This window comes from Myiozetetes cayanensis, unplaced genomic scaffold (assembly GCF_022539395.1).
Source record: "Myiozetetes cayanensis isolate MyiCay16 unplaced genomic scaffold, myiCay2020 scf7, whole genome shotgun sequence".
Classification (NCBI taxonomy): Eukaryota; Metazoa; Chordata; class Aves; order Passeriformes; family Tyrannidae; genus Myiozetetes; species Myiozetetes cayanensis.
The window spans coordinates 21,131,212-21,156,635 of NW_026087964.1; the positions used below are offsets into that span (position 1 = coordinate 21,131,212).

The window sequence follows — 25,424 nt, forward strand, 5'->3', positions numbered from 1 at the left end:
TTATCTCTGAAGTTCAGTTGATATGGAATGTTTCTAATTTATCTTCATGTTCAGGTTTTTTTAACAAAGTCTTTTTTCTTTTGTCCTAAATAGGCATTGCTAGCTTTGGGCATCAGTCAGTCTGCAAGGACACCTGACCCTAGTCATCCGTAAGCTTTTTGAGTAAATAAGATTTTGTTAACTATATGTAGGAGTAAGATCAGTTCTTGTTTTTGCATCACTTTTCTTTTTAATCTGCTGTTTTGTGTCATTTCGGAAATGTTTTGTTTGTGATTTTACAATAGATAAAATAAGAAATGGGTTTTCTTCCATGCTGCAGGAGTTGTAGTTGTAGCTTCAGTGGCTTCGTGCATGTGTGGTTTGTTTTGTTTTGTTTTTTGTGTTATGCTTTTGCTGTGTTTTATTTTAATTGACATTATTTCTCTGAGTTGTTCTGGGCTCTTCTACCTCTTCCAGTGAATATATCTAAACACTGTTCATGTGAATCACAGGATTTTTTTAAAAAATAAAAACTACTATCCTCTTCCTCTTTTCAACTAAGTGCTTTGCTGCAAGGCGGTTACTTCAACCACGAGGAGATGTGTTTGACTTAAACTGCTTTTTGTTTTTATCTGAGTAATAGGGATATTACTTGATAAGTTCTTACAACTTCATGAAAATTATAAGCTATACTCTCTGTGACATTTTCTTGGTGTTGACCTGGTTTACACTTCATGTGTTTGGGCAAGTCGTTCATCCTATAAACACTAGTTCAAAAATACATCTAATTTACAGAATTCGTTAAACTTCTTTTCATTAAAAGCATCATTAAAATTTGAAAAATTTAAATCTTAAATTTATCCACATATTCATTGTATCTCCTTTCTCTCTCTCACTTCTTTCCCTTCTTCCTCAATATAGTCAATAGAACAAAATACTGGTTTCTTGAATATGCCTAAAAAAGTGTACTTTTTGTAGTAGAAATTAATACAGAAAAGAAGTCTTCTAATATTACTTTAAGTCTTCCCACTTAAAAGAGTGCTCTTAAAAACTGCAAGTGTTGAATGTCTGTAGTTATCTACTACTGAAAGATGCATACATTTTATTTCCTTTAAATAGCGTTTTAAATTATTTAGACCAGCTACCTACAAGGGTAGAGTTCTCATTTAGAAGTACCAGTTCACTAGCATGTAAAACTGACATGAATATCATGAATATTGGTGAGGTTTAGGGCTTTTTTGTTGTGTTTTTTTTTGTTTTTGTTTTTTTTTACAGTTGTAAAATTCTCAGTCTCTACACAAGACCCAATTCAACTGTTTAAAAACAATTTAGGAGGATATCTATGCTTGTTGTTCTTGCATTTATGAGATACCCTTTTTCAAGTGGCTTTTTTTTTCCCCTTGGATTAGATTGGGATTTAGCAGCTTTGTCTTAGATGCCAAGTCATGCGATGATAATTTAAGATGTGAAAATTAGTGGAAAAACTTTGGGGTATGTTTGCAGAGATACAGATTCTTATTCTGTAAATTCTAAATCACTTTCTTGGTTTTCATCTAGGTATGGTTTCACGAACATGCGCTATATTGCCTCCCTGATCAGTGGAGTAGGCATTTTCATGATGGGTGCAGGACTTTCTTGGTATCATGGGATCATAGGTTTACTCCACCCTCATCCTATAGAATCTCTTCTCTGGGTAAGCTAATCTTGTTTGGTATTGTATTTAACAAGTGACTTAATAAAAAAGAATGGCATGGTCTGAAATTCACTTCCTGAGTCAGTTTGAATCACAACACAGTTAACTCAAACCACTCTTAATGAGAATGTGTTTTAAGAAAAAAAATCTTGTTAAATTACAGCTGATCTTGCAGCAAAAGTGTTCTTTAAACCCTGCATCTTCCTTCATACCTCCCAAGAGGTCCTCCTTTCCTATTTTGCAGTATATTCCATAAAGCAAATATTGTTGGTTTCCTTCTGTTTAGGGACAATTACACAGCACAGAGGTTCTGGAATGCTCTGTTTAGATAGTCTGTGGTGAAGAGATCTGTACAAATATGCATATAACATAATAATTTTTTTTTCCATACAGGCATACTGCATTTTAGCAGGGTCATTGGTATCTGAAGGAGGTATGCTGTTTCAAGAAATATTTCTATTTACATATTTGTAATCTCTTAAGATTACTGTGTGAGTAATTACAGTAATAATTGATCCTTGCTTACACAGTGAAGTTTTGAACTCTCTTGCAAATAGTTGTTATCAAACAAAAGAGGGAAAGCATTTTCTTTTTCTTTTCATATTTTTACACATCTATATAATTAATTATATAATAATAATAATAGATAATAATAATAATAGATAATAATATTATCTATATAATAGTAAGTTGAAGAACACATCATTTGGAAAGTAGACATAGAGTGCCTTTTTGGTATTAAACTGTCAAAGAATATAACTGTTCTGATTTGTGTGGAGACACGTAGAAAAGATAGTAACTGTGCTTTGGTGTTACTCAAAGTTATCAATAATCAGAGCTTTCTTGATATGTTGAGCTATCATCAGAGCTATCTTGATTTCTGTTGCTATGATATAAAGAGAAGTTCCCTCTTCAAAATTGAAACAAGTCTTTTTGCCTCTAACCATTTTCAGCAACAACTTTGGTGTTGTTTCAGCTACCCTTCTTGTTGCTATAAATGAAATTCGCAGGAGTGCTCGTGCCAAGGGCCTGTCATTTTATCAATATGGTATGTGTCATTATAGCAGTAAGGTATGTGGTTACTTAAAACAGAATATGTTCGCTAGCATAATGATAGAAACAATTTTCTCTATTTTCCCTTCCCCTTTGCTTTATTGATCTGTTTTCTATTCTAGTAGCAAATAACATTTCACAGATTAGGTGAAAACTTGTTGTTTTAAGCAATGCTACTTAAATAGTTAGCTGAAGTGCTTGTATTTTTCAGGATAAATGCCCCTTTTAACTTTTCAAGCATTTTTTAGAAGCTTCCATAATTGGGCTTGTTCTGTGTATTTATAAATGCTTTCAGAAGTGTGTGCATTTGCAAAAATTCAGTTTACACCTATATACTTCTGGAAATTTTTTTTAAGTTGCTGTTGTTAGTCTAGTTTAAGTACTGTGCATAATGTAATAAAGCTAAGCTTTCCAAAGCAATTAATTTATTTTTTGTTGTATGTGCAGTTGTTCAGAGTCGTGATCCTAGTACAAATGTGGTGTTACTGGAGGATGCTGCAGCAGTTTTGAGCGTGGCTGTAGCTGCTACCTGTATGGGTCTGACTTCTTTAACAGGTAAAGTTCTGCACAGAGGCAAAGCACGATGTGGATTTACTCCTGTGTGTGATAGGAACACAGAGCATTTAGTTAATATTGGTGTCTCTACTCTTTTTTCTGATACTTGTATTCTGTTAAGCAGATGGGTCTAACTTCCTTTTGAGCTGTTTTGGCATACAAACTAAGTTATGTTTTACTAAAGGAATATTTATGGCAGTCAGTTACCACTTTGTGCCATGTTAGGATTACATAATTTGAGCTTCCTTAGTAAATGGTGCACAACTGCATGTGCATGTGGGGAGGATTTAAGGAAGCAGTTCTTTTTTTCTTTTGATACATAGTAACATTAGTGTCATCTTCAGTAACAATAGCTGCTCCTGAGCAGTGTGGCAAACCTAACTCATACAGGTAGGATGGTCTGCATGGCAAGTGTTTCAAAGTATGTCTGTTGCACAGTGAAGTTTTCTAAAGATTTATCCCTTTTGAAGTGTTGACTTTTTAAAACATTAAAGATTGTAATTTTGTTTCTTTGTGGCTTCTAATGAGTTAATTGCAAGTTTCATTTTTTGTATAAAAGTAATTTTTTTTCATCTCTAGCTTCCTTCACAAACTTAAAAATACTGTTTCTACAGATCTGAATAGGAATGAATAAGTGAAACGTCTTATATAAGAAGTACTGTATTCCAGAAATGTTTATTACTTGCAAATTTTTGAGTTACTAATAAAAGAACATTGACTTTTTTCTATTCCTTATGTTTAGGTGCATATAGCTGACAAGAGTTTAGTTGTGTATTAGTCCTGCAGGAGACAGGAATGGCCAAGGGACAGGAGGAACTTAAGACTTTATCTTAAGATAGCCTGTTTTCTTTCAACTTCGTCTTGTTCCTCCATATTGGAAAGAATTGCCACTGAATTAAAAAAAATTCCTCAAAAAACAGACCAACGAACCAACCAAAAAAACACAAACCAAAAAGAAAATCAACCAAAAAGCAAAACTCAAAAAACTCTCAAAACTGTGTACACTTCTCCATGTGAAATTGGAATTCTCTGCTACGTTTTAGAAAACCTCTGTGAAACTAATTTGATGTATCTTCTTTAGGAAACCCATATTATGACAGTGTGGGGTCTCTAGGTGTTGGAACTTTGTTAGGAACTGTCTCAGCATTTCTGATCTACACTAACACTGAAGCCCTTCTGGGACGATCCATTGAACCTGAACAACTGCAGCGACTCACCGAGTTACTAGAAAGTGATCCTGTAGTAAGGTAAGAATCTCCACAGCTCAATCTCTACTAAGAACAACAAAAAGCAAGAAAACAGCATTTGGATAAAATAGTTCAAGTGCTTTAACTGAGAGAAATCTGTTGAGATTATTTTTAGTGTGGATTCTTTTGTACTGAGATTTTAGAATCTTTATTATTGCTAACTTCTATTTCTGTGCTAAAACTTTCAGTAAATGAATACTTGTACCTCTGGGATGTTCCACAACTGAAATAAGATTGCAGATATATTTTAACAGCTACAGGAATTGACAGTTTAATTACAGGAATTGACAATGACTTAATGAGAAAGCCATCACAAACTTAAAACTTTCCAAATGCATGAAATGAAAGCACTTAAATGATACTGTTCTGTTGCTTTTATAGTTTATTAGCACTTAAATATTTAAATTCTGTTAGTTAATATTCAGTGTCTGGAATTCTGTAGCAATTGGCAAGAAGTACTGCAGTAGTATTATGATGTAATAGATTCTAGATTTTAGGTGCTTATAAAATTAACTCAGTGCTAATTTTCTTTACCAATCTGCAATTTGTAGTAAACTTACAGGTCATTGTAATTCTGAAAGCTTGCTTAAATTCTTTTCAAGGAGCTATTTTAGCTTTAACCCCACTAACCTTGATTTAGAAGCAACCCCCTTTTTGTTTTCTTTTTAGTCTTTATTCAGGAATGTAGTACTATATAAAAAAGCTGAAATATTGTAGTACTTTTTTTATTTGTAGTTGTTTCTTAGCTGTGGAGGAAAAAACCCTAAGCCCCTGACTTAATACCAGAATATGTGAAAGAAACTAAGTGCTGCATCATCTCAGTTGCAAGCAAGAGGTCTGCACCACATGCCCTTCATTCCAGAAACTAAACAAGATTCCTATTTGGAATAGAGTTGTGTTAGAATTTTTAAATCAGTAACTAAATTATTTTAAAGTATTTGTGGTTGTCCTGAATTAGTCTGAATGGTGAAGCATGTGTCAACAGTGCTGTATTAGAGTAGGTGAGTTCACATGATTATTTGTACATGGCTTCTGTAGCTCTTTTTTCCAAAGTGAACAAATGGCTTTTACGTGTCTCAGGCTGAAATAGTAAAATTTCTCCTAGGCCAAGCACCATTTTACATTGTATTCCATTTTGCAGATGGCTCTAACTTTTCAACAGAGCAGACCTAGTTCATCTCCTTTTTGCTTTAGACATTTTTTTTTTAAACCAACAAGTATGTTAATTTTAAAAAAGCATGAATAATAAAAGAAGTAAAGATTTCATGAGAAACTACGTGTTTTTTTCTTGAGGTTGAAGCTGAAACATGTTTAGGTACTTCTCATACCTTCTGTATGCACTTTGTCTTCAGTTGTCTCTTTCTTAAATCCATTATATTATCAGCTTTGATTTCTTTCAGTGCTCCCTGTCTTTGACCAAGTTCTTTCAACATGCCTGCTATCTTTAGCTTGGTTAATTTACATCTTTTAATAAGATACCTGCTCTTGATCTCAGAATTCTCTGTGATGTAAACTTATATTACCCTTGCTTGTTACTAGGTATAATTTAGGGTAAAAGCTGCTCTAAATTTTTATTTCTCATTCCAGCCTTTGGTTAGTTAGTGTTATTGTTTGTTCGTTTGTTTGTTTGGTTTTTGTTTTAAATTTTATTTTATTTTCAGCTTTTTCCTGTGAAAGGAGGAAGTCTTTTAACATCAAATATTTCTTCAAAAGGCCACTGATACATTTTCATCAACGTAAGCTTAGGACTTGTAAGAATGTCAGCATTTTCTTGAACATTCAAACCCTCGCATTTTCTTAAATGGAGCTGTGTTATAGTATATCCTACTCTTACATATCCTGCTAACACCAGATATAAACGAAAAAGCTCTTGAGTACTGGTCTACTTCAGTACTTCTGAAGCTGTGATTAATATTTGCTCATTTTATTTCAACCTTCCAGGGTTTTTATCCAGCAAACCCTTGAGTTCTCAGTGCAATGCTTTTTGCAGTTGCTGGTTCCCAGAATAGTCCTCCCTTGTTCTTTCAAGCAAGGGTTATAATGTTTATTTTCAGATGTACTTTGCCAAATAGGAAGGGGGTGTATTATGGAATCCTTTAGTATTCATCAGAAGGTATTTTAGATCCAAACTGACCAAAGGATCCAGGGGCTCTGATATTTACTTCCCCCAGCACCACCTGGTTAGCACCACCATCACTTAACTTACTGTTCCAGTGGTAGCTTGCCTGAACATCATGACCCACTACTAATTATAAAGTATTTGATTTATCAGACAGTACTAACTGCTGTACTACTAAAATAAAAAATCTTTCTGATGTTGGTATTTTTTCAGCTAAATCTTGATTTTTTAAAAAAAATTATTTTTTTTGCAGGATTGTTTGACAAGACCTATATTCCTTAAAACCTTAATAACTGGAATTACTGTTGTTAATACATAATTCTTTTCCCCACCTTTGTTACTGTTTTTCCTTGAGTTGTCAGGTGAAGTTTTAGGGAGAAAATTCCACTGGAGTTGAAGCTAGCCAGAAATGTGGAGGACAATAAAGATTTTTTTCAAATACATTAATGGCAATAGGCAGTATAGAACTATCACCCCATTACAGGATGAGGATGGTCACATCACAAATAGGGACAGAGACAAGTCAGAGGTTTACCTCTTCATGGATGGCTTGTTTGTTTCGACATGGATGATGGACTAAGGGGGTGTTATTGCCCTGTGCCGGAGGGTCATGACTGTGAGAATGATCAACTCCCAGTCGACCCTGAAATTGTGAGGGATCTGCTGTATTCCTGCAATCTATGGGGCCTAATGGGATTCATCCCAGAATCCTCAAAGGGGTGGCTGATGTCGTCACAAAACCTCTCTCAGTGATTTTTTTGTGTGGTCTTGGGAATCCGCAGCTGACTGGAAGTTGGCACACATTGTCCCAGTTTTCAGGAAGGGCAAGAAGGAGGACCCTGGAAACTACAGGTCTGTCAGTCTCACTTCAGTGCCTGGTAAATTTATAGAGAAGATTATTCTGGGAACACCTGAAAGACAACACGATCATTGGTCACAGCCAGCACAGCTTCATGAGAGGAAAGTCTTGCTTATCCAACCTGATTTCCTTTTATGACAAGGTAACCCAAGGGATCAAGAGAAACCAGTTGATGTAATCTTTCTGAATTTCAGTAAAGCTTTTGATACTGTCTCTCACAGTACGGAGCTGGATAAACACATCATGTGGTGGGTGAGCAATTGGCTCACGGGTCAAGCACAGAGGGTAACAGTGAATGGGGTAACATCAGACTGGTGACTAGTGGGGTTCTGCAGGGCTCCATCTTGGGCCCTGTGCTCTTCACCATCTTCATAAATGACTTGGACACAGGACTGGAAGGGATACTAAGCAAGTTTGTAGGTGACACAAAAGTGGGAGGAGCTGTTGACTCCCTTGAAGGCAGGGAGGCCCTGCAGAGAGACCTTGACAAATTGGAATGGGCTCTCCAGGGAAGTGGTACCAGCACCAAGCCTGACAGTGTTCCAGAAGTGGACAACACTCTCGGGCACATGGTGTGATTCTTCGGGATGGTCCTATGCAAGGCCAGGAGATGGACTCAATGATCCTTGTGGATCCCTTCCAACTTAGTATATTCTGTGATTCTGTAAACCACCTCCCAGAGCTCATATGGCAACTGCACAATTGCCCCTTTCTGTGTGCTGTTTGTCATGTGCATTTCCAATCCCTTAAAAAAAGCTGGTTTGTATTGCACTCAATAACTTTGTATTATGTTTCATCTATCAGTTTGTTGGACTTCATAATTTCTCTTTTAGGCTTGTTGCTATTTATTTCTCCTTTCTTTTCATTTTTCTTGGTAACTCCTAGTTGTAGCCTATATTTAACTCATGATCCAGAATGGACATTCGAAGTTGCTCTCGGCTGGAAAATTATTTGATTTTATTTTTGGTATAAAAACATTCCATTCTTAACTCTATTGACACCTTTGGTGCCTAAATCTTTCATGTATTCAACTTAACTGAAGTGTGGGAGATTAGCCTTTCAGAACTGTGAAATAAAATATGTGATGATGCATAGACTGTCCTGATTCTGGTTTTATGCAATGTAATCATAGATTCCTAGGGATAAACTATCCCTAGTGATAGTTTCATCTTTAATTTTACTTCATTGTGACAGCTATTGTGTAGTTGTGCTACTGTTGTGCTGTAAAATCTGTCATTCTGTTTTGGAGGGAAAAAAATTACAACTGATTGCTCAAACCCAGTAACTTGATGTTCTCTGACAAATTTTTCTTTAATGTAAAACTTGCTTTTTTCCTTAGTTCAAATTGATGGTGTCCACTAACCATCCAGAAGCTTCCACAAGCAAGTTTCTAGCTTAAGTTTTAGCATACACATTTGCATTTTTGAATGATTAGTGATTTTTCTCTTCTTGACTCAGTCTTATCTTTCCTGGACAGATTATGTGCAGTAAGGTAGACTTTTTTCCTCCACATTTGCAGAATGTGCATGATTTCACTGAAATTTATCAGGTTAATGATTATTGCTTAGCTCTGATAGGCACTTGGTATGTCTTCAATGTTTTTGAATCACATGGCTTCAAATTCTCTTCAGTAACCACATCTGTTATCTTAAATACCTTCTTTGTGACCAGGTAGTTTGATGCCAGCCAGGTTACTCCAGTAAATACAGTTTTGATTTGGTACCTTCCCACAGAATAGCTGTGTAAATTTGAATGGAGCTGGAAAGTCTTTATTTACTTATTATATACAAGTAAACTGATAGTTCTTTTAATCTGCTTAAATATATACTAAGGTCTATTTTTTGATGTCTCTATACTTAGTTCATGCTCTGTTTTTTGAATGTGCTTACCTCTCCTCTACCCTGAGTATTGCAAGAAGTATTCCATAAAAATTTCCTGTGATTGTTCATCTTAAAATTTCCGTCTCCTGTTCTTTTTTGGCTGTTCATTCTAGCAAGCTCCTTTCAAGATAACATGCCTTCTGCTTTCTTCCTGCACCTACTGTGAAGTTAGTTATGATTTATAAACATTCAGATGAAAAGAAATATTTCTAGTTGGGAAGACCAAATTTGCTTAAGGCAAAGGGCATGCTAAAATGTAAAGATTCTGTGAAATTGCACAACTTGGCAAAATGAACGGGGATTAAGTTTGGTACTTTCAAGTGAGCTGTGTTGCTGAATCTAAATTTTGTGTTAGAATTTAAAAATTGTCAAGAATGCATTTTTTCATTAATTAAACTAAAAGCCTTTGGAATATTTTATACTTGTTTTGCTTTGGGAATGTCAGAGGCAAGAATTTAAAAAATTTGAAACGTCTGTGATTTATATTCCTTATTTTAGTCTCTGCTTGTTTGTTTGTTTGTTTGTTTTCTGACCTTGATGGAAAAATGGGGAAACTTTTTCTCTGCAGTGGCAATTCTAAATTCTCTTGGCTTTAAATATAAACTGAGTTTTTGTCACTCTCATTAGAAAAAAATTGAGTATTTTATTTTATATTTATTTCATTGTTGAAAAGCATCACAATATGTCTTGGTCTTGAGTTTGTTTCTTATCCCTCAAAAAAAGAGGGTTTTTGTTTACTACCTATATTCACACATCACTGAGTTTATCTAGCAAACTGGAACAAAACTGTGCTATAGAAAAAAAAAGAAATTTTTAAAGAACCAAAATATAAACATATTTCAGCTTTCATATTCTAGTATTGACTAGAAACCTTTAAATAAATATACAGTTTTAGCATTTACAGGTAGCTGTATTTTGGTAAGTCATGATCAGCTGTTCAGGATGATCAAAAATGAGTTCCAAATACAATATCCATAACTTTTTCTTGTATCAAATGTATCTGAAAATTCTTCAGAAGTTCATGCCTTTACCAAGTGTAGGAAAGAACACTTCCATAATTTCAGTGTTTCCTTTCAGTAAATAACAATGCATTTCTTACCTCAGAATTAAAGGTACTTAAAGATGGTTACATAGTGTCATGTATACACAAAAGAACTTCTGTGCAGTAGCAAATAAGGTGAAGGTAAACTTTTAAGGTGGAGTAGGGAAGTTCTCACATTTTTAATTGTGGAATTTTGGGGTTTTTTTAAATATACTGTTAAACTAATTCTAAATCTGCGATGCTTCTTGTAGTCTGTCTGTTATTGCAGTGAGCTATTTATAGATGTGTTGGTGTTGCAGAAACCTGTGGAAATGGTATAACCTGTTAAATATAAATCAGTATTTAATAGAAGAGTGTGGTGGCAAAATGAGGATATTTTTTTAAAGACAGTGGCCTTTTAAAAGGATCATTTTTCTGTGACAATATTGTTAACATCAGAGTGGTTTGGTTTATGTTATTTTACATTTTCTTTAAAAATTTATGTGTTTCAGAGCGATTCATGATGTTAAAGCTACAGACATGGGAATGAGCAAAGTGAGATTCAAGGCAGAAGTAGACTTTGATGGACGTGTTGTTACTCGGTCTTACCTGGAAAAACAAGACATTGAACAGCTGCTACAAGTATGTTTAAAAAATGGTTTTGTAACCCTAGTATTTGATACATTCCAATTTCAAGTATGTCTAAACCCAAGATTTACAAGTAGGTGAGATATATTTCACTTCTTCATTTTGAAGGGTTGCAGATGTTGTTACTTTGTGGTAGTGTTTTAAATGCCTGTACATGAAATTGTGTAATGTGCTGCTGAAAAAGAGACACTTTGGTGCTGAGTAGGGCCTGGGTAGGAGGGCAGATTTTTTTAATTTATTTTTTGTTAGAAAATACAGACTTGTAAAAAAATGTTTTTGAGAATATAATTATTCCAATAACTTTTTTGTTGAATTACAAGATCTATAGTTAAACCTAGAAACCTGTCACTTGCAAATAAATACCTTTGTTGGCAGAGCCATATGCCTTGGCTGTTGGTGATGCAGTGTTAGGCTTTACAGGTCTGGCCATTCAGGCTTGGCTCGAATATGGATTGCTTGCATCATGTGATTTAGCATTTTGATGATGTTTAACAATTAAACATCTTGAAGTGTCAGTCTGATTTTAGTGTAGTTCCGAGTAGCTTTTCTTATTCCCTCTTTTCAGTATAGAAATGCAAAACTGCTCTTAGCTGGATTCTATATGGCAAAGCAATGAAGTATGAAGTAAATAATAAATTATCTAAATTAAAAGAGTTTTAAGTGAGCAAAATGTTTTGCTTTCTTACCAGTTTTCACTGATACCTTCTGTATATACATTTGCTCGTGTACCTACAAGATTTATTTCTTTGCTACCCTTTCAAAATGAAATGAAGATGTCAGATGTCTGCATTTTATGTCTCTGTTAAACACAGCTTATAAGTTATCTGAGTTTACCTTTGACAAATGGTTTAAAAATTGCAATGTAAAATTTAGTGTCCCAGTTTTTAAAACAAGTTAATGTCAAAATAAGAAAGTGTGTATATATATATATATAGTGCAATAACTGATCTGTTCATATACTGGCTTTCAGTGTAATACATTTTTGAGAGGAAGAGCTTTGTACCACTGAGGCACTGCAGGTTTACTTGGTTTTATATTGCCAGTTGCTTTGCTGTTGCCATTGTTTAGTAAGCTAGTCTTCTTTGCAAAGGCTTGGTTAGCTTTTATTCTTTACCTTGCTATTCCCTTGGGTGATTGCATACAACCTTCATTAGTTCTTCCAATACTTCTAATATTGTTGCGAAAGATGTTGTCGATTGTTTCTAGTTTGGCAACTGTTTCTTACGGAGGTCATTGTTCTTTCACGTGGTAACGTCCTGTCAGCTCTAAAACCCTTGTTGAAGGATAGCCACTTTCAGTAGGACTCAGCCACGCAAAGTCAAAGGCAGACATCGTGCTTACCTTTTGATCTGTATATTTTCAAATAACTAGCTCATTCAACTAGCATTGCTGTCAGCTCTTCCTACAGTTGTGAAATGTATGTTGAAATGCTGTCATTTAGATTATCTCATTTTTTTTTCTTGTTAGACTTGATGTGATCATAGTCATGGGCTGTTTTGGTTGAGATCTTTTAAACTTACTTAATTACATTATTCCTCTTCAGTTTTAGAGCAGTGGGGAAGGGAAAAAAACTGGTGTTGTGTTGTAATTATATACACAAGAATTAACTATTTAGTAGCTACTGTATCTGTTTGCAATAACAGATTTATCCTGAACATCCTGGAGCTGTATTACCTGAACTATGGCTGAGATATTACAGGGCAGATGGCTTCTGGCCAGTTTAGGATGTGATTGCTAAGGGAAGCTCATGACTTTAAATTGAATGATGATAGATTTAAATTAGATATAAGAAAAAATTTCTTTACTGTGAGGATGGTGAGACAGTGGAACAGCCTGCTCAGAGGAGTTGCAGATGCCCCATCCCTGTAAGTGTTTAAGGCCAGATTGAATGGGGCCCTGAGCAACTGGTGTAGTGGAAGATGTTCCTGCCCAGGGCAGCAGGGGTGCAACTGGGTGATCTTTAAGGTCCTTCCAACCCAAACCATTGTACGATTCTATGGCAATACTGTAATACCTGCTTTGATGTTGCTGATGTCTCGTTTTTTGGAGGGTGGGGTATAACATCCTGTCTTTCTTAACTTCATTCCTTCAGTTTCATATGCTACGGGTCTCCTAGTCTGAGTTCCTGTCAACTATCTTCAAGTTTTTGATACTATGGAGGAGCTGTATTTGCAGCAGCATTTGTAGTAATTCTTTTGGATTTTCAGATGAGTTGATTATGTGATGCCCAGAGTAGACAGTGTAATGGAATAGCAAGAATGTATGAAAATGGGGAAAGAATACACAGGGGTACCCTGCTCTGCCTTGCTGTGAGCCATGAATACTCCAGAAACTTCAAGAAAATGAATTAAATTCTCTAAACTTACTTGTAAAGTTAAGGAGGAAATCAATTAAAGATAGAAGAAGGTTTTATATCATATGCAGGTGTAATGGTAGAGCCAACTGTTTCCATTGAATAGATACTACTCTTCTGTGACTTTGAGACATAAGAACAGATGATGTTTGGAAGGAAATGGCAAAAGCTGAAGTGTTTTGTTTAGTTGTTTTTTTCTTTTTTCTCCTCTTGAAATATGTCAAGACCCTCTGGAGTGTTATTCCTTTATTTTCTTTCCCTCATCTCAATCTCTTAAATTTAATTTCTTCCTAGGAAATTCAGCAAGTGAAAACCCTTGAAGAATTAGAAGCCTTCATGCTTAAGCATGGTGAGAATATCATTGACACTCTGGGAGCTGAAGTAGACAGACTTGAAAAGGACCTGAAGGTAAATTTTAACTGCTTAATAGGAAGTGCTTATTCTGTGATATATTTTAAACAGTATCACTGCATCTACTTCTTGGAATTTCATTTGTAAATATGGGAGAGATAAGGGGTTAATATTCCTATAGTATTATTAACTAAGTTCTGACCACCAGCAAACCCTTACTTTGCCACTGATCCATTTGTTGTATATTTTGTTTCATTTTGTACCAACATAGAACACTATTTTCATTAAATAGACCTGATTTCGTCTTTATTACTGTATTCTCAGGAAGTCAGATTATTTATAGGCTGTCGAATTCAGTTTTGGATGCATAAAAACAGATTTCAATTTTTTTTTTTTTAATATGGTGCTTAGGATTGTGTCAAGTATCTGTGGGATGGGAATGTTACTCAGTATCTTTTGCTCTTGTTGAAGCAGTGCAGTGTTTACCTCTTTCACAAGCTTCTCAACTTCCGTATTTTTTTTCATCCTGTAATTTAAATATTCTTTGGCTGATGCAACAAAGGATTGTTTCCATTTTTAATTTTACAGGTATATTGTGGCTGTCAGTCTTATCTTTCTGGCATGAATTCAGAACTACAAGCGTACTGACTGCCAGACAAATAGTCCTGCCATGACTGCTTTTTCTGGCCATGAGACACTACTCGAGAGCATGTCTGTCATTGCTTATTGCACTTGATAAATATTCTAGTTTTAGTTTCTGTCTCTGCGGTTGTACAGTTTAAAAATCAAAATATTACTTTTGAATTTAGTTGCACCAGCAGAACCAGTTCTTCAAGGTTTTTAAGGAGTAGGATCATGACTAATTATTTTAAAAACGTGAATAATGTTTTTTGGTGTAGGTAGGGATTTCAGTGATTTTGTTGGTTTTGAATGTGCTTTACTAAATATGCTAATCAGGTTCACATACTGTGTGACTTTAAAGTCAGTGACTTTCTTATGAATTATACAATCAGTGTAATAATGATAACATATTTCTACAATATCAGAAAATGCATATTTCTTAATAGAAACAGTATTTTGAATGTTTATAAATAGCTTTAGTGGTATAGAACAAATCATATTAGCAATCTTACCCATTATTCAGCAAAGTACTTGTTAAGAAAGTGAGATATGTGTATATACGTATGTTTGTTTGGACAGTTTTATATAAAACCTAACTGCCTTTTTAAAATCAATAGCTGCTTCATACCTTTTAAAGCATAAGAACTAACTTATCTGTGATGTTGAGAAGTATTTGTCAAATAAAAACATGGCTTCAAAACATGGCTTATAGTATGGGTAATGTTTGAAGCTCTTCCTCATTTTAAAATAGTCCCTATGTTACCCCAAAAGGGGATTTGTTATCCAGTTGCCAACATCATACTAGAAATACATTATTGGTAACTATGTGCAAAAATGTGAATATTTTCAATATATTTTTTAAAATTTTTATTTCAGCAACGAAATCCTGATGTTCGTCATGTGGATTTGGAGATACTATAGAGTTGAACAGGAGAAATCTTTGGGTTGCTACTCCTTTGGAAAGAAGCCACGTAAAGGGCTGAAAAGCTTCGGAAATTGCAGTGACCTCAGCACCATACCTCGCTTACTTTTGCTGTAGGCTTCCTGGACTGTTAGCACTGCTTTTGTTTCTGGAAGAGTGCTAGACTTGCAGACAAAAATTTCCATGGCAAAATCAGTTTTCAAAAGCTACATGAGTTAAATTCCACAGGAGAGTCTGTCCGAGTGCATTTACTGTGATTCAGAACTTAAGACTTGAGGTTTAGTTAGGCAAATACAGCTGCCTGAAACTATACAACACACTTAGATTTTCCATTTGTGTCCCTTTGCAGTCAGTTTGCACTTCTTTCGTTTCTTTCAAGATATCATTAAAGGTTCTTGGGAGATATTAAGATTAGCTAGGAAGAGTTTGTTCCAGTGGAACCTGCCAATCTTAAACTATTTCAATTGCTTTTCTATGAGATAAATTCTTCCAAATGGGCGCTGGCCTTCTCTCAAGTACCATGACCTGGAAACCTGCTTTTTGCCACCATTATGATTACCAAGATTACCAACTGCACTTCAGAAAAATAAGATTTTTCACCTCAGTGGAGCCAAATGTATGGGTTTAGCCAGAGTATATTAAGCTACTGTGAAAAATTACTGTGTACGAATTTTGGTGCACTTCCTCTTCTTAAGTTTTGTTCTTTTTTTTTCCCTGCTCTGACACTTGTTTTCTTATTTGTAATTATCTTCAGATGTAATCTGGGAGGTATTTATGGTAGTGCTTATTAAAAGTTGCCTGGCATTTTTGGCTTTTTATATTTTAATAGGCTCTATTGCCAGATATGGTCTTTTCTAGAAGGTGCAAGAGATGTAGCTGGAATATACAATAGTAAAAAATGAATTATTTATAATTAAACAAATGAATACATTGTATTTTTAATTTATTTACCTCTAGATATTTTGTTATCTGAATTCAAAGCTACTTTGTCTTATTTAAAAGTTGACCGTACTTGATTCGGAAAGTAAAGTAATTCTATCAGTGGTCCTCAACAATTCTGAGATAAGTGCTTCGTTTATAACTTTGAAATATGGAATTCTAGCACTGTATCTAATTGGCCTCAAGGCTTTCTGCAGTAGGTACCCAAGCTGTACCAGATTCTTTGAGACCCAGTCTCTATTAATAAGGCCATGAGTACTGAGCACAAAGTTGAAATATAAGTGGAATAACTGTATATAAATAACACTGAGGAAATTTGTTTATGCACTTTAACATAAAATAAAATTTGCTTATGGGTGAGAAATAGTAATAAGACCATCCTAGTAACTCAGTTGCTGAATAATGACTGACTTGCTGAAAGAAGTGTTGGTATGAAACACAAGTCTTCAAAAATCAATTTAAGATTAAATTATAAGCATTGCAGCAAATAATTGTGGAGACCAATATGTCTAGATTTGACTAAAAGCTTTTTAGAGTATTTTTTTTCATAATAAGTGTCACTTACCAGTGAATTATGAGAATTTAAAATAGCATGCCTTTTTGGCAACTGCAAAGCACTTTGCATGCTGGTCATTTTAAGTAGAAAAACATTCCAGGGTTAAGTTACAGATGGGACTTCCCATACAGTAACTGTGGGTGAAAGGATCTCTTCAGTATCTTTGTCCATAATCCCTATTCACTGGTGGCTTCTTTATAGCATAATACCTTAATATGGATAATTAAAAAAAAAAGCTTGCTTTATCTGGTTTTCTCCTATTGTAGAACTAGTTAGTATATTTAAGCCTGATGATTTGAAATGCAGTTTAAAGACAATTTGGAAGTCTTCCGTCTCAAATAAATAAGGCACCTTATAAATAATTTACCTTTCTCCTCACCCTGCCATGTAAAATTCATCTCATCTCAGTATGCACTGTGCTGGCATTAGTCTTATTCATGAAGAGCACTGGAATCTGGTGACGCATACCCTGTTTTCTTTTCCCTAGAATATTTATATAGATTTTGAATTTGAATAAACATGTTAGTAAGCCAGTCATTCCAAAAATCTTAAAAACCTGAAGAGAAGTAAAACTGGGAAAATATTCTTCCTATGGAGGTTAGTGAAGACAGCCCAACGTGATCGAAGTGGTTTGTGTGCTGGAGTTACTGATGAATGAGTAATGCCAGTAAGCACTTTGCAGGGCAGAAGTTTCCCTTTGAGGTTAGTAAATGTTATGTCAATAGCAAAGGATTCCCCTACTGTTTTCAAAAGGAGACGAGTCTATATTCTTACAGGACATCTGCTCCGAGAGCCTCTAAAAATGTTGTTTTTATTTTCTTATTTATTCATCGGAGATGTAATTCATCTGAATTCTGGTCCTCATTTCCTTATTTGCATCAGAAGAATACCCATCCACACACATTCTGTTTGTATTCCAAGACAGAATTCAGTTCCTTGTTTCCCAGTTACATTATTGATTATAGCAACACAGTATAAATTTAAGAAGCCAGAACTTGAATGTTTTTTAGTACGTTACAGTCAAGCAGTCTGAGGACCCAGGTCCATTTTTAAAGTGCCCTGGATGGTGATGTAGCACAAAAAGGCACGCAGACTGGTTTCAGCAGTACCTTGTAAGTTTACATGTCATGCAGGATGGAAAATACTGATTCATGGAGCCTGTCAGGTTGGAAAGGAAAAGTAATTCCAAACTGTTACATTTTAATTTTTAGGTTACAATTTGCAGTTTGTTTTTAACACATTTGATATTTTTACTGCTTTTTTCTTTAACCGTGTTTATAGTCAAAAACTTGAGGTGATGTGGGTCCAGGACTTAAGTTTGCTTTTGTTTTAATGTTTTGTTTTGTTTTTTAAATTATTAGCAAATACATTTACATTATAGAATCCTCAGAATTAAAGAAAACTTACAAAGTATGGAGGAGTGGATTTTTTTTTTTTAATTATAAATGCAATTACATGATGATTCTTTTGTGTTGATTTTAAAAAAAAGTAGTAAGGATTTACCTAACAATAAAGTTATATTCTAGGTTTTTTTCAATTAACGTGTGGTGTTTTAAAATAATTTATTTTTGTAGACTGGCCTTGCACGTTCTGTTTTTTCAAATTGTGTTCAAAATAATACTGGCCTCTCTGCTTTGTGGAAGATTGCTTACATGCTGTGCAGTGTCTCATAATTCTGTAAAACTTGTGATGTTTAAAAAAATTGTTTTAGTGTTCCAATATACTGAATGATCTTAATGTAGCTAAAGTCCAGGTTGGCTGAATGGTAATAATATGTTTTTCTGGGTTTTTTTTCTGTAAAAGATAAAATTCTGAAGTAATTATCTTTCTCCCAGGAATGAATTTCAAGTCTAAATTTACCTGCATAATGTAATGACAAGTTGAGATGTACAAAAAAAAATTTTTTTATAGAGGGATTGTGCAGCTTAAGTAATTTTTCCTTTCTTGTTAGTGAGATACAATAAGTAAGATCGAAAGTACTTTATTACATCGAAAAATCTTTATTACATAAAAAAAAAGCAATAGGAATCCAGGGTTTGAAGCACAGTAGTCAGATTTTTGAAATACATGTCCTTTGAGGAAAATAAAATGCACCAGGAGCTCTAAGTGATTGTATGGACTGTAGAAACTGCAGTCAGTCAGGGTTTGCTGAAGCAAAAGAAAACAAACTAAAAGTGTGTGGTAAATAGAAAAGAATACAAAGAAGGAAAAAGACCCAAGATATTGAGCACTTGGGAAAAGGAAAGGATGAACACAATCTAAAAAACTTGCCCAGAAATGAGAAATGATGATTGGAGAAGAAAGAAACAGTTAAGAAATGAATATTTTATTAGAATGCATAAAACTATGTAGTGGGACATTTTATTTTAGCAATATTCCTATAGTTGGGTAATTCCTTCTTCCCACCCCCAGCAAAAACTCATGGTTTTTTTCCTGTACTGAAAATCAGTGTGCCTCTGTTGTCCTCTGAAAACTTAGTTTAACAACTAAGGGTGGTGGTGTAATCTCAATCTGGAGCTTTGTTGGTGAGGTATGTGTTAGGTGAGTGGATGCTGAGGAATGTTAATTGTGGAAATGGGAGCTGGAGTGAATTAAAGAGAAAATGAATGAATTCTTTTAGACAGGAAATGACTGAACCATACTGAACATGTTATGGAAAAAAAGGTGCTCTCTTCTAATGTCTACAGAATTCTTGTAGTGGACTGTAATCATTGCTGAACACGTTAGTCCGTATTTTTCAAGTTGCTTAAATATCTCTGGATAAACAAGATTTCTAATTGAATAACATTATGAAAAGTGGCTAAAACATTTAAAATGTAATCTGAAAACAATGTATGTTTTTTAAATACCACAGACAAATACTATAGCAGATTACTATAGATAGGCAGAAAATATTCTATATTACATGAAGTATTTGTGTACATTTTTTTTCTGTGTAAGTCAAAGCCACCAATTAAAATAGAGTCTTGGTTACTTTTTAAAAGTATTATACTAACAGTAAACCCAGTCAAATTTTTGTATAACCATCATTCAAAGTGCTGTTATGGGAAGAAAACGTCTGGTAAAATAGTGGAATAAAGGTCCACAATCTAGCATAAGTTTGATTTTTGTAATCTAAATTTAGACTGTATTTAAAACTTTTGAGGTTGTGATCAGCTTCTGAAGTCAGAAGAAAAACACTGCAATGATGTATATATGATGTAATATAAAGGGGATTTTGTAAGTTTCTTTTCAAATTAAATATGCTGAAGGACTAAGTGAGAAGCATTTAAAAAATGCCTAAAGCATTTGGAAAGCGTTTTGGCTATTGCCAAAATTGTATTAAATTTGAAACTCAAGAGTGAGGATTTTCACTGGTGGTAGAACTTTCAAAGGGCAATGTCAAAGCTGAAATCTATTTCTCCATGCAACCTTTTAATCAAATTCACCCCCCTCCCTCATGTCCTCCCCCTTTCCCCCAGTAGCCCTTCTTGCTTTTTGGTGTATTGGCTTTTTCATCGTGTGTCTTGGTTACTCCATATTAGTATGGGGAAGTCATTTTGATTTGTGAGGTGTAGACATTTAAATACTTATCTGCATATGTTCTTTGTTTTGTAATTATACTTGAATTTGGTACATTCTGTATCATGTCTGGAACTTGTAATTACTCAGTAAAATGTTACATAGCCAGTAAAGGTTGCGTTCTGTTAATTTAAGCAATTTTATTATAAAGATAAGCACTAACAATGGCTTTAGGCAGCCGATGATTTGTTACATTTCTGGATTCAAAATGCATATAACTGTTTTATGGATGCAAAACAAAAGTTAAATTCATCTATTTGTACTAGTTATTCAGTCTGCCTTTCTGATGCTGACAGTGTTAAATAGCACACACTCGGTGAGGGAGCAACGTGCCCTGTGTAGCCACACTGTTTGTTAATATTCTGTACTTATGGCAACTCCACTTTTCATCCTATTTATCCCCATCCTCAAAAGAGTGCAGTTTCTTCCCCAATACAGAGAAGGCTTTTTTACTTGGCTCAGAGGCCCCACTGGCACTGCCTCCTGTTTGGACTACCTGTCCTGATCCAGACATAAGGATGAAATGAAGAAAGTTGGTAATACAGATGCATTGCATGTCTCCGTGTAGTCAAGGGTATGGAAAAAAATCCTTGAAGAGGTGGATTTTATGTGTTAGATTCATATAGTAACTGTAGTTTCACAATCCCAGCAAAGCTGTCCAAGCCTCTTAAGAAAAAGCTTGAAATCAGTCAGCTTAGAAGGGATTTAACATATTCTCTGATTCATTAAAGTGCCACTTTTTATCACTAATACTGATAAAACTGGTGATTTACCCAGTTATGGAAAGAACTACTTGTAATTGGGCTAAAAAATCTGTATGTGGTTGGAAAGAAGAGTCAAAAATGCCAGAAGCCTGAGTGATGAAGCAGAGAAGCTTGAAAAAACTGTTGTTTTTGTCTGTATGGTGGTCAGAAGTAAGGTGGTCAAGCAACATGTTGCAGGAAAGATTTTGTCTATGCAGCATAATGTCCTGATTGCTAAAGGTGTCTCATTTCATAGTTAAGAGACTCCCCTTCTCAAGGAATGTTTTATTGTTTTGTTTGTTTGTTTTTCTAATGAACCAAGATTTGCCTGAGCAGAGGCAGGACAGACTTAAGGCCTTGTCTAATGTCTGTTCAAGGTCAAGGCCAAATACTGGACTGTCTTTTGGGCTGTCTGAACCAGGCAAGTGCTATCAGCCACTTTCGAAAGAGGGAGAGAGCTCTGTCTTCTCACATGATGTAACTTGGAATCTTCAAAATACTTTATTTACCATTTCTGGTATTTGTTGAAAGGCCACTCTTAAATAATCATGTTAAGTTGTGGGTAATAGGTTGAAATGGGACTTTGCAGTTGGCTGGTTGGAGGTGATCTTAACAGTGCTGTTCAAGAATGAATTTTGTCTGTCTTTCCTAGTATTTTATGAGGGACTTCGTTAAAATATCATGAAAAGTAAACCTTCCCTTACTGTTTCAATTCATTTTTTTAAAAAACCTTAAGAAAAGGGACATAATTTCTGCCTTCACAGAAGTTATGACAGCTTGGCTTCTAGTAAATTACCTATATTGATTTACACAAGCTCTGTTGTGAATTTTTTTTTAAAATTCAGTCTCCTTCAGTTCTGTTGCTGAATTGAGACATAATAGGATCTTTTCTAGACTCTCCTTCCTGAAAATGAGGTGGCTTAAATGTTACTCAGTGTCTAGTTTAAACTGATATTCAGTGTTTTAGAGAAATACTTTTTTTTTTCACCCAGAGTACTGATTGAACCACAGTTTACCACTGAAATAAATCAGGCCACTCTGGATAACACAAACCATTAAGTTTAGGGTCAGAATGTTGGTTAGTTTTTTTTCCAAGGCAGTCATAAAGAAAACCCATATTGCATTTGATGCACATACATTCATATATGAAGCTGTGTCTTTGCATGTTATAATTGTACGTAGGTATCTTTGGCTGTAGATTTGTACCTCTCTGATCATATTTCTCATGAAATAGAACTGAGATCTCAGCAAAAATAAAAATTAAATACTGTGGAAGAAGATCTTAATGAATTTGGACAATTTGGGAACTTTGATGAAAGACATTTCAGTAAGGCTGTGACTTTTAACTCATTCTGCTCCTTCCCTTTTATGCCTTGCACTGATTTTCTTGGTTCTGACCTCTGCTGTAGAACTTCAGTCTCCAGGTAGTTCAAAACAAGGGGTTTGGGTGGAGAAGACTAATTGCAGAATCTGTGTTCCAGGAGCTCCATCTGCTAGGTAGGCAGTTGGATGCTTCTGGATCATTGAGGGAGAAGCACAGTGATGGTCTGTCTAGCATTTGGTGGGTTTACAAATGTGCCAAGGTTAACTTTTTTCTTGGAAATTAGTCTCACCCTGGAATAGTCTTCCTGATGCTGTGGATGGGAAAGGTACTCTGGGTGTTTCCCTCACATTCCTTTTGTTGAGAGACTGTGTTGGAACTGCTTGCTTCTCTGCTTCTCATTTTGGATTATCATTCAGAAAATGAAAAAAAGAAATCTTGCTTCCATCAGTTGAATAAGTAGTTCAGTTGTTGGCTTTCAGGTTCACATCCTTTTGCAAGAAGACTTCGGTTTTTCACTCACACTACTAGGCATTTTTGAAAGGTTTAATTAGACTTCTTCTGCTGTACTATTGACCCTGTTCCTAAATAGGAACTAAATTTAATATTAACTTTTCTAATGGGAAACTACTTTGAGTCATTAGCAAACCCGTTTCTTTCCATTTTCCTACAAAGGCAGCCTAAGTTGAGGCAATTATATCTGTCAGATGAGTGAGAAAGTTTAAAGCATTTTTAAGGACAAAAGGGTTTTTTAGCTTTTTTTCCAACACTGTTGTGCAGGTTCATGTCAGATTTTCTTTCCCCCTTGACTCAGGTAATTAATCTACTGGTGTGGCTTTTATTTCCCCTTAGCACCATAAATTTGCATTAGAAGCTGCTTTTTTTTTTTTCAGATGTTGAAGAGTCTGTGTAGGAGGGGTTTTGTTTTCATGGAGCAAGGTCATGTACAGAGATCTGCTCAGGAATCCAAGGGACTCTCTGCTTCTAGGAAGTAACCAAGGCAGAGCTTCTGCTTTAAATAGGCCCCACTAAGGGAGTGGTCAACTCACATCAGTGATATTGGTTTGCACTGTCAATAACTTAAGATTCGTATGGTTGTCACCAGGAGCTTTCTTCCTGCTGAAGCACTTGGGCAACATTTGTAGTTACCCATGGTGCAGTGAGCAAAAGTAAGAGTCAGGTGTAAGGAAAGATGAGTTCTTTCTTTCTTATTCTCTTTGAGATACCATCTATGTGCATGTCTACAAACAGAAGCTGAAGTTTGCAAGTCAGTACTCATCATGTATTGTTGTCCATGCTGCATAAGCTAGCTGATCACAAAGCTGTGATAAGAGAACATTGTGAAGGCAGTGTCTTAAGAACTCAGATGTTAGGAGAGAGCAAAATAAATGCTGCTATGCAAGTGTATCTCAGTCTCCTTGTGGTTGGGGGTCCCTATGGCTGCTCTACACTGCTGCTGTTGGCCAGCACCCCAGCCTCCTGCAGGAGGATGCTGCTCTTTTATCAGTTATTTGATATTTGTTTTATCCTCATTTGATCTGGCCTTGTTTTATGTACTGTGTGCACTCAAACTACTCTGCAGGCTTGTTGCTGTCTTTGAGGGCTTTTCTGTTGTGCTTAGCACTATAGCTCTGGTTCTTCTGTAACACTGATCTTCACAAAACCCCTATGAAAGAAGAGGTAGTACTGTCTCAGTCCTGAGCACAGCAGGCTGAAGGTTGAAACATGCTGCCTCCTGCTGTGTTCCCTGGGAGTGATGTTTCAGTCTCCTCAACGTGATGGAAGCACTTCCTATTCTGACACAATGACTGAGTCATTGCCTCAGTAGAGGGAAGGAGGCAGAGAAAGCAGCCATTCCTGCCTGTCTGAACTCCTCAGGGCAAGACTTTGCAACGTCAGTAGTCCCATTAAAGATTACAAACATTTTTATAATCTCAGCCTGTTCTAATCAAATTAGGTAAAAACTAAATTCCTTCATATGCGTAAGATTCAATGTCTGACTTGGACCTTAACGGTTCTCTTTGGGAACATCTTAGTGCTTCAGCAAGGACATAACTGCCAGCAGGTGGGCTGTGCTCATGAGGGGACCAGCATTGTTGCAGAGCAGGAGCACAGTTTGACCACTGCCTTACCAGTATGTTTAACAGGTATTTAGTGGAAGGGTGATAAAATGTGATATTACTGAATTACAGCCCCCATCTGTACTGCCTGTTCCCCTTCAGTTATTTCCCATCCCTGGTTCTCCGCCATCCCAGGTACCTCTTTCTTACCCCTTCTCTCTCCCTGGTGCTGACTGTCATGATTATCACCTTCTTGCAGGCTCTGCTGTTAGGCCTAATCTCTCTTTTAAAGCTTCACAAACCCAGCTGCTGCCTCTGGTTCCTTACTTATATGCACTCCTTCCCTGCCAGCTTTCTATGCTACCTCTACTGCCTCTGCACCCTGTTGATTTCCCCACAACCCACTCCTGTTCAGTCCTGCCTCTGGAACCACCCTCTGACATTTCCAGCCATGGCCCAAGAGTCTGGGAAGTCAGAGCTTTTCAAAAAGAAGTTAATTATAATTTTTTCCCCCAGAAGGATTAATACAGGTTTTTTTGCCTACACTTCTCAGAATCACTTGAAATTATTTTGGTAAGGGTTTTACTAATAACCATTTTCACTAATTTCACACACACATACAAAAATACAGCAGGCTGAAGCCCTATATGTATAAAAGACCTGCTCAATCCCAATCAATTATGCAGCGTTACAGGTACCGAAAAGCGTTGTTTTATTATAGCAATATTTGGCAACCAGTTCAAATGGCTGACACCAGCCTGTGGTCAGGCCCATCTTGCTTCAGAGCCCTGCAGAAGGGGTTTGCCACGGTGAATGTTTGTCACTGTAATTCCTCTGCAGATTACCTGGACTCAGGACTCTCTAAAGCGTTTAAGAGAACAGGAGACATTACATTCAGCTATCACTGAGTTTTGAATTAAAATGGGATTTAAACTTCACTGCT

The 25,424-nt window shown here is 35.7% G+C and overlaps 1 protein-coding gene across 1 annotated transcript in view; it reads left to right on the plus strand.

Moving 5' to 3' along the window:
- Nucleotides 1-20,470, plus strand: part of SLC30A9 (solute carrier family 30 member 9) — a 38,937-nt gene extending 18,467 nt beyond the window's left edge. Inside the window, exons 10-18 of the mRNA XM_050337955.1 lie at nt 94-149; nt 1,537-1,672; nt 2,066-2,105; nt 2,649-2,720; nt 3,173-3,280; nt 4,362-4,527; nt 10,919-11,048; nt 13,702-13,815; nt 15,256-20,470. Coding sequence (XP_050193912.1) covers nt 94-149; nt 1,537-1,672; nt 2,066-2,105; nt 2,649-2,720; nt 3,173-3,280; nt 4,362-4,527; nt 10,919-11,048; nt 13,702-13,815; nt 15,256-15,300 — 867 coding nt within the window. The 3' untranslated portion in view covers nt 15,301-20,470. The remainder of the gene's footprint in view (nt 1-93; nt 150-1,536; nt 1,673-2,065; nt 2,106-2,648; nt 2,721-3,172; nt 3,281-4,361; nt 4,528-10,918; nt 11,049-13,701; nt 13,816-15,255) is intronic.
- Nucleotides 20,471-25,424: the final 4,954 nt, after the last annotated feature.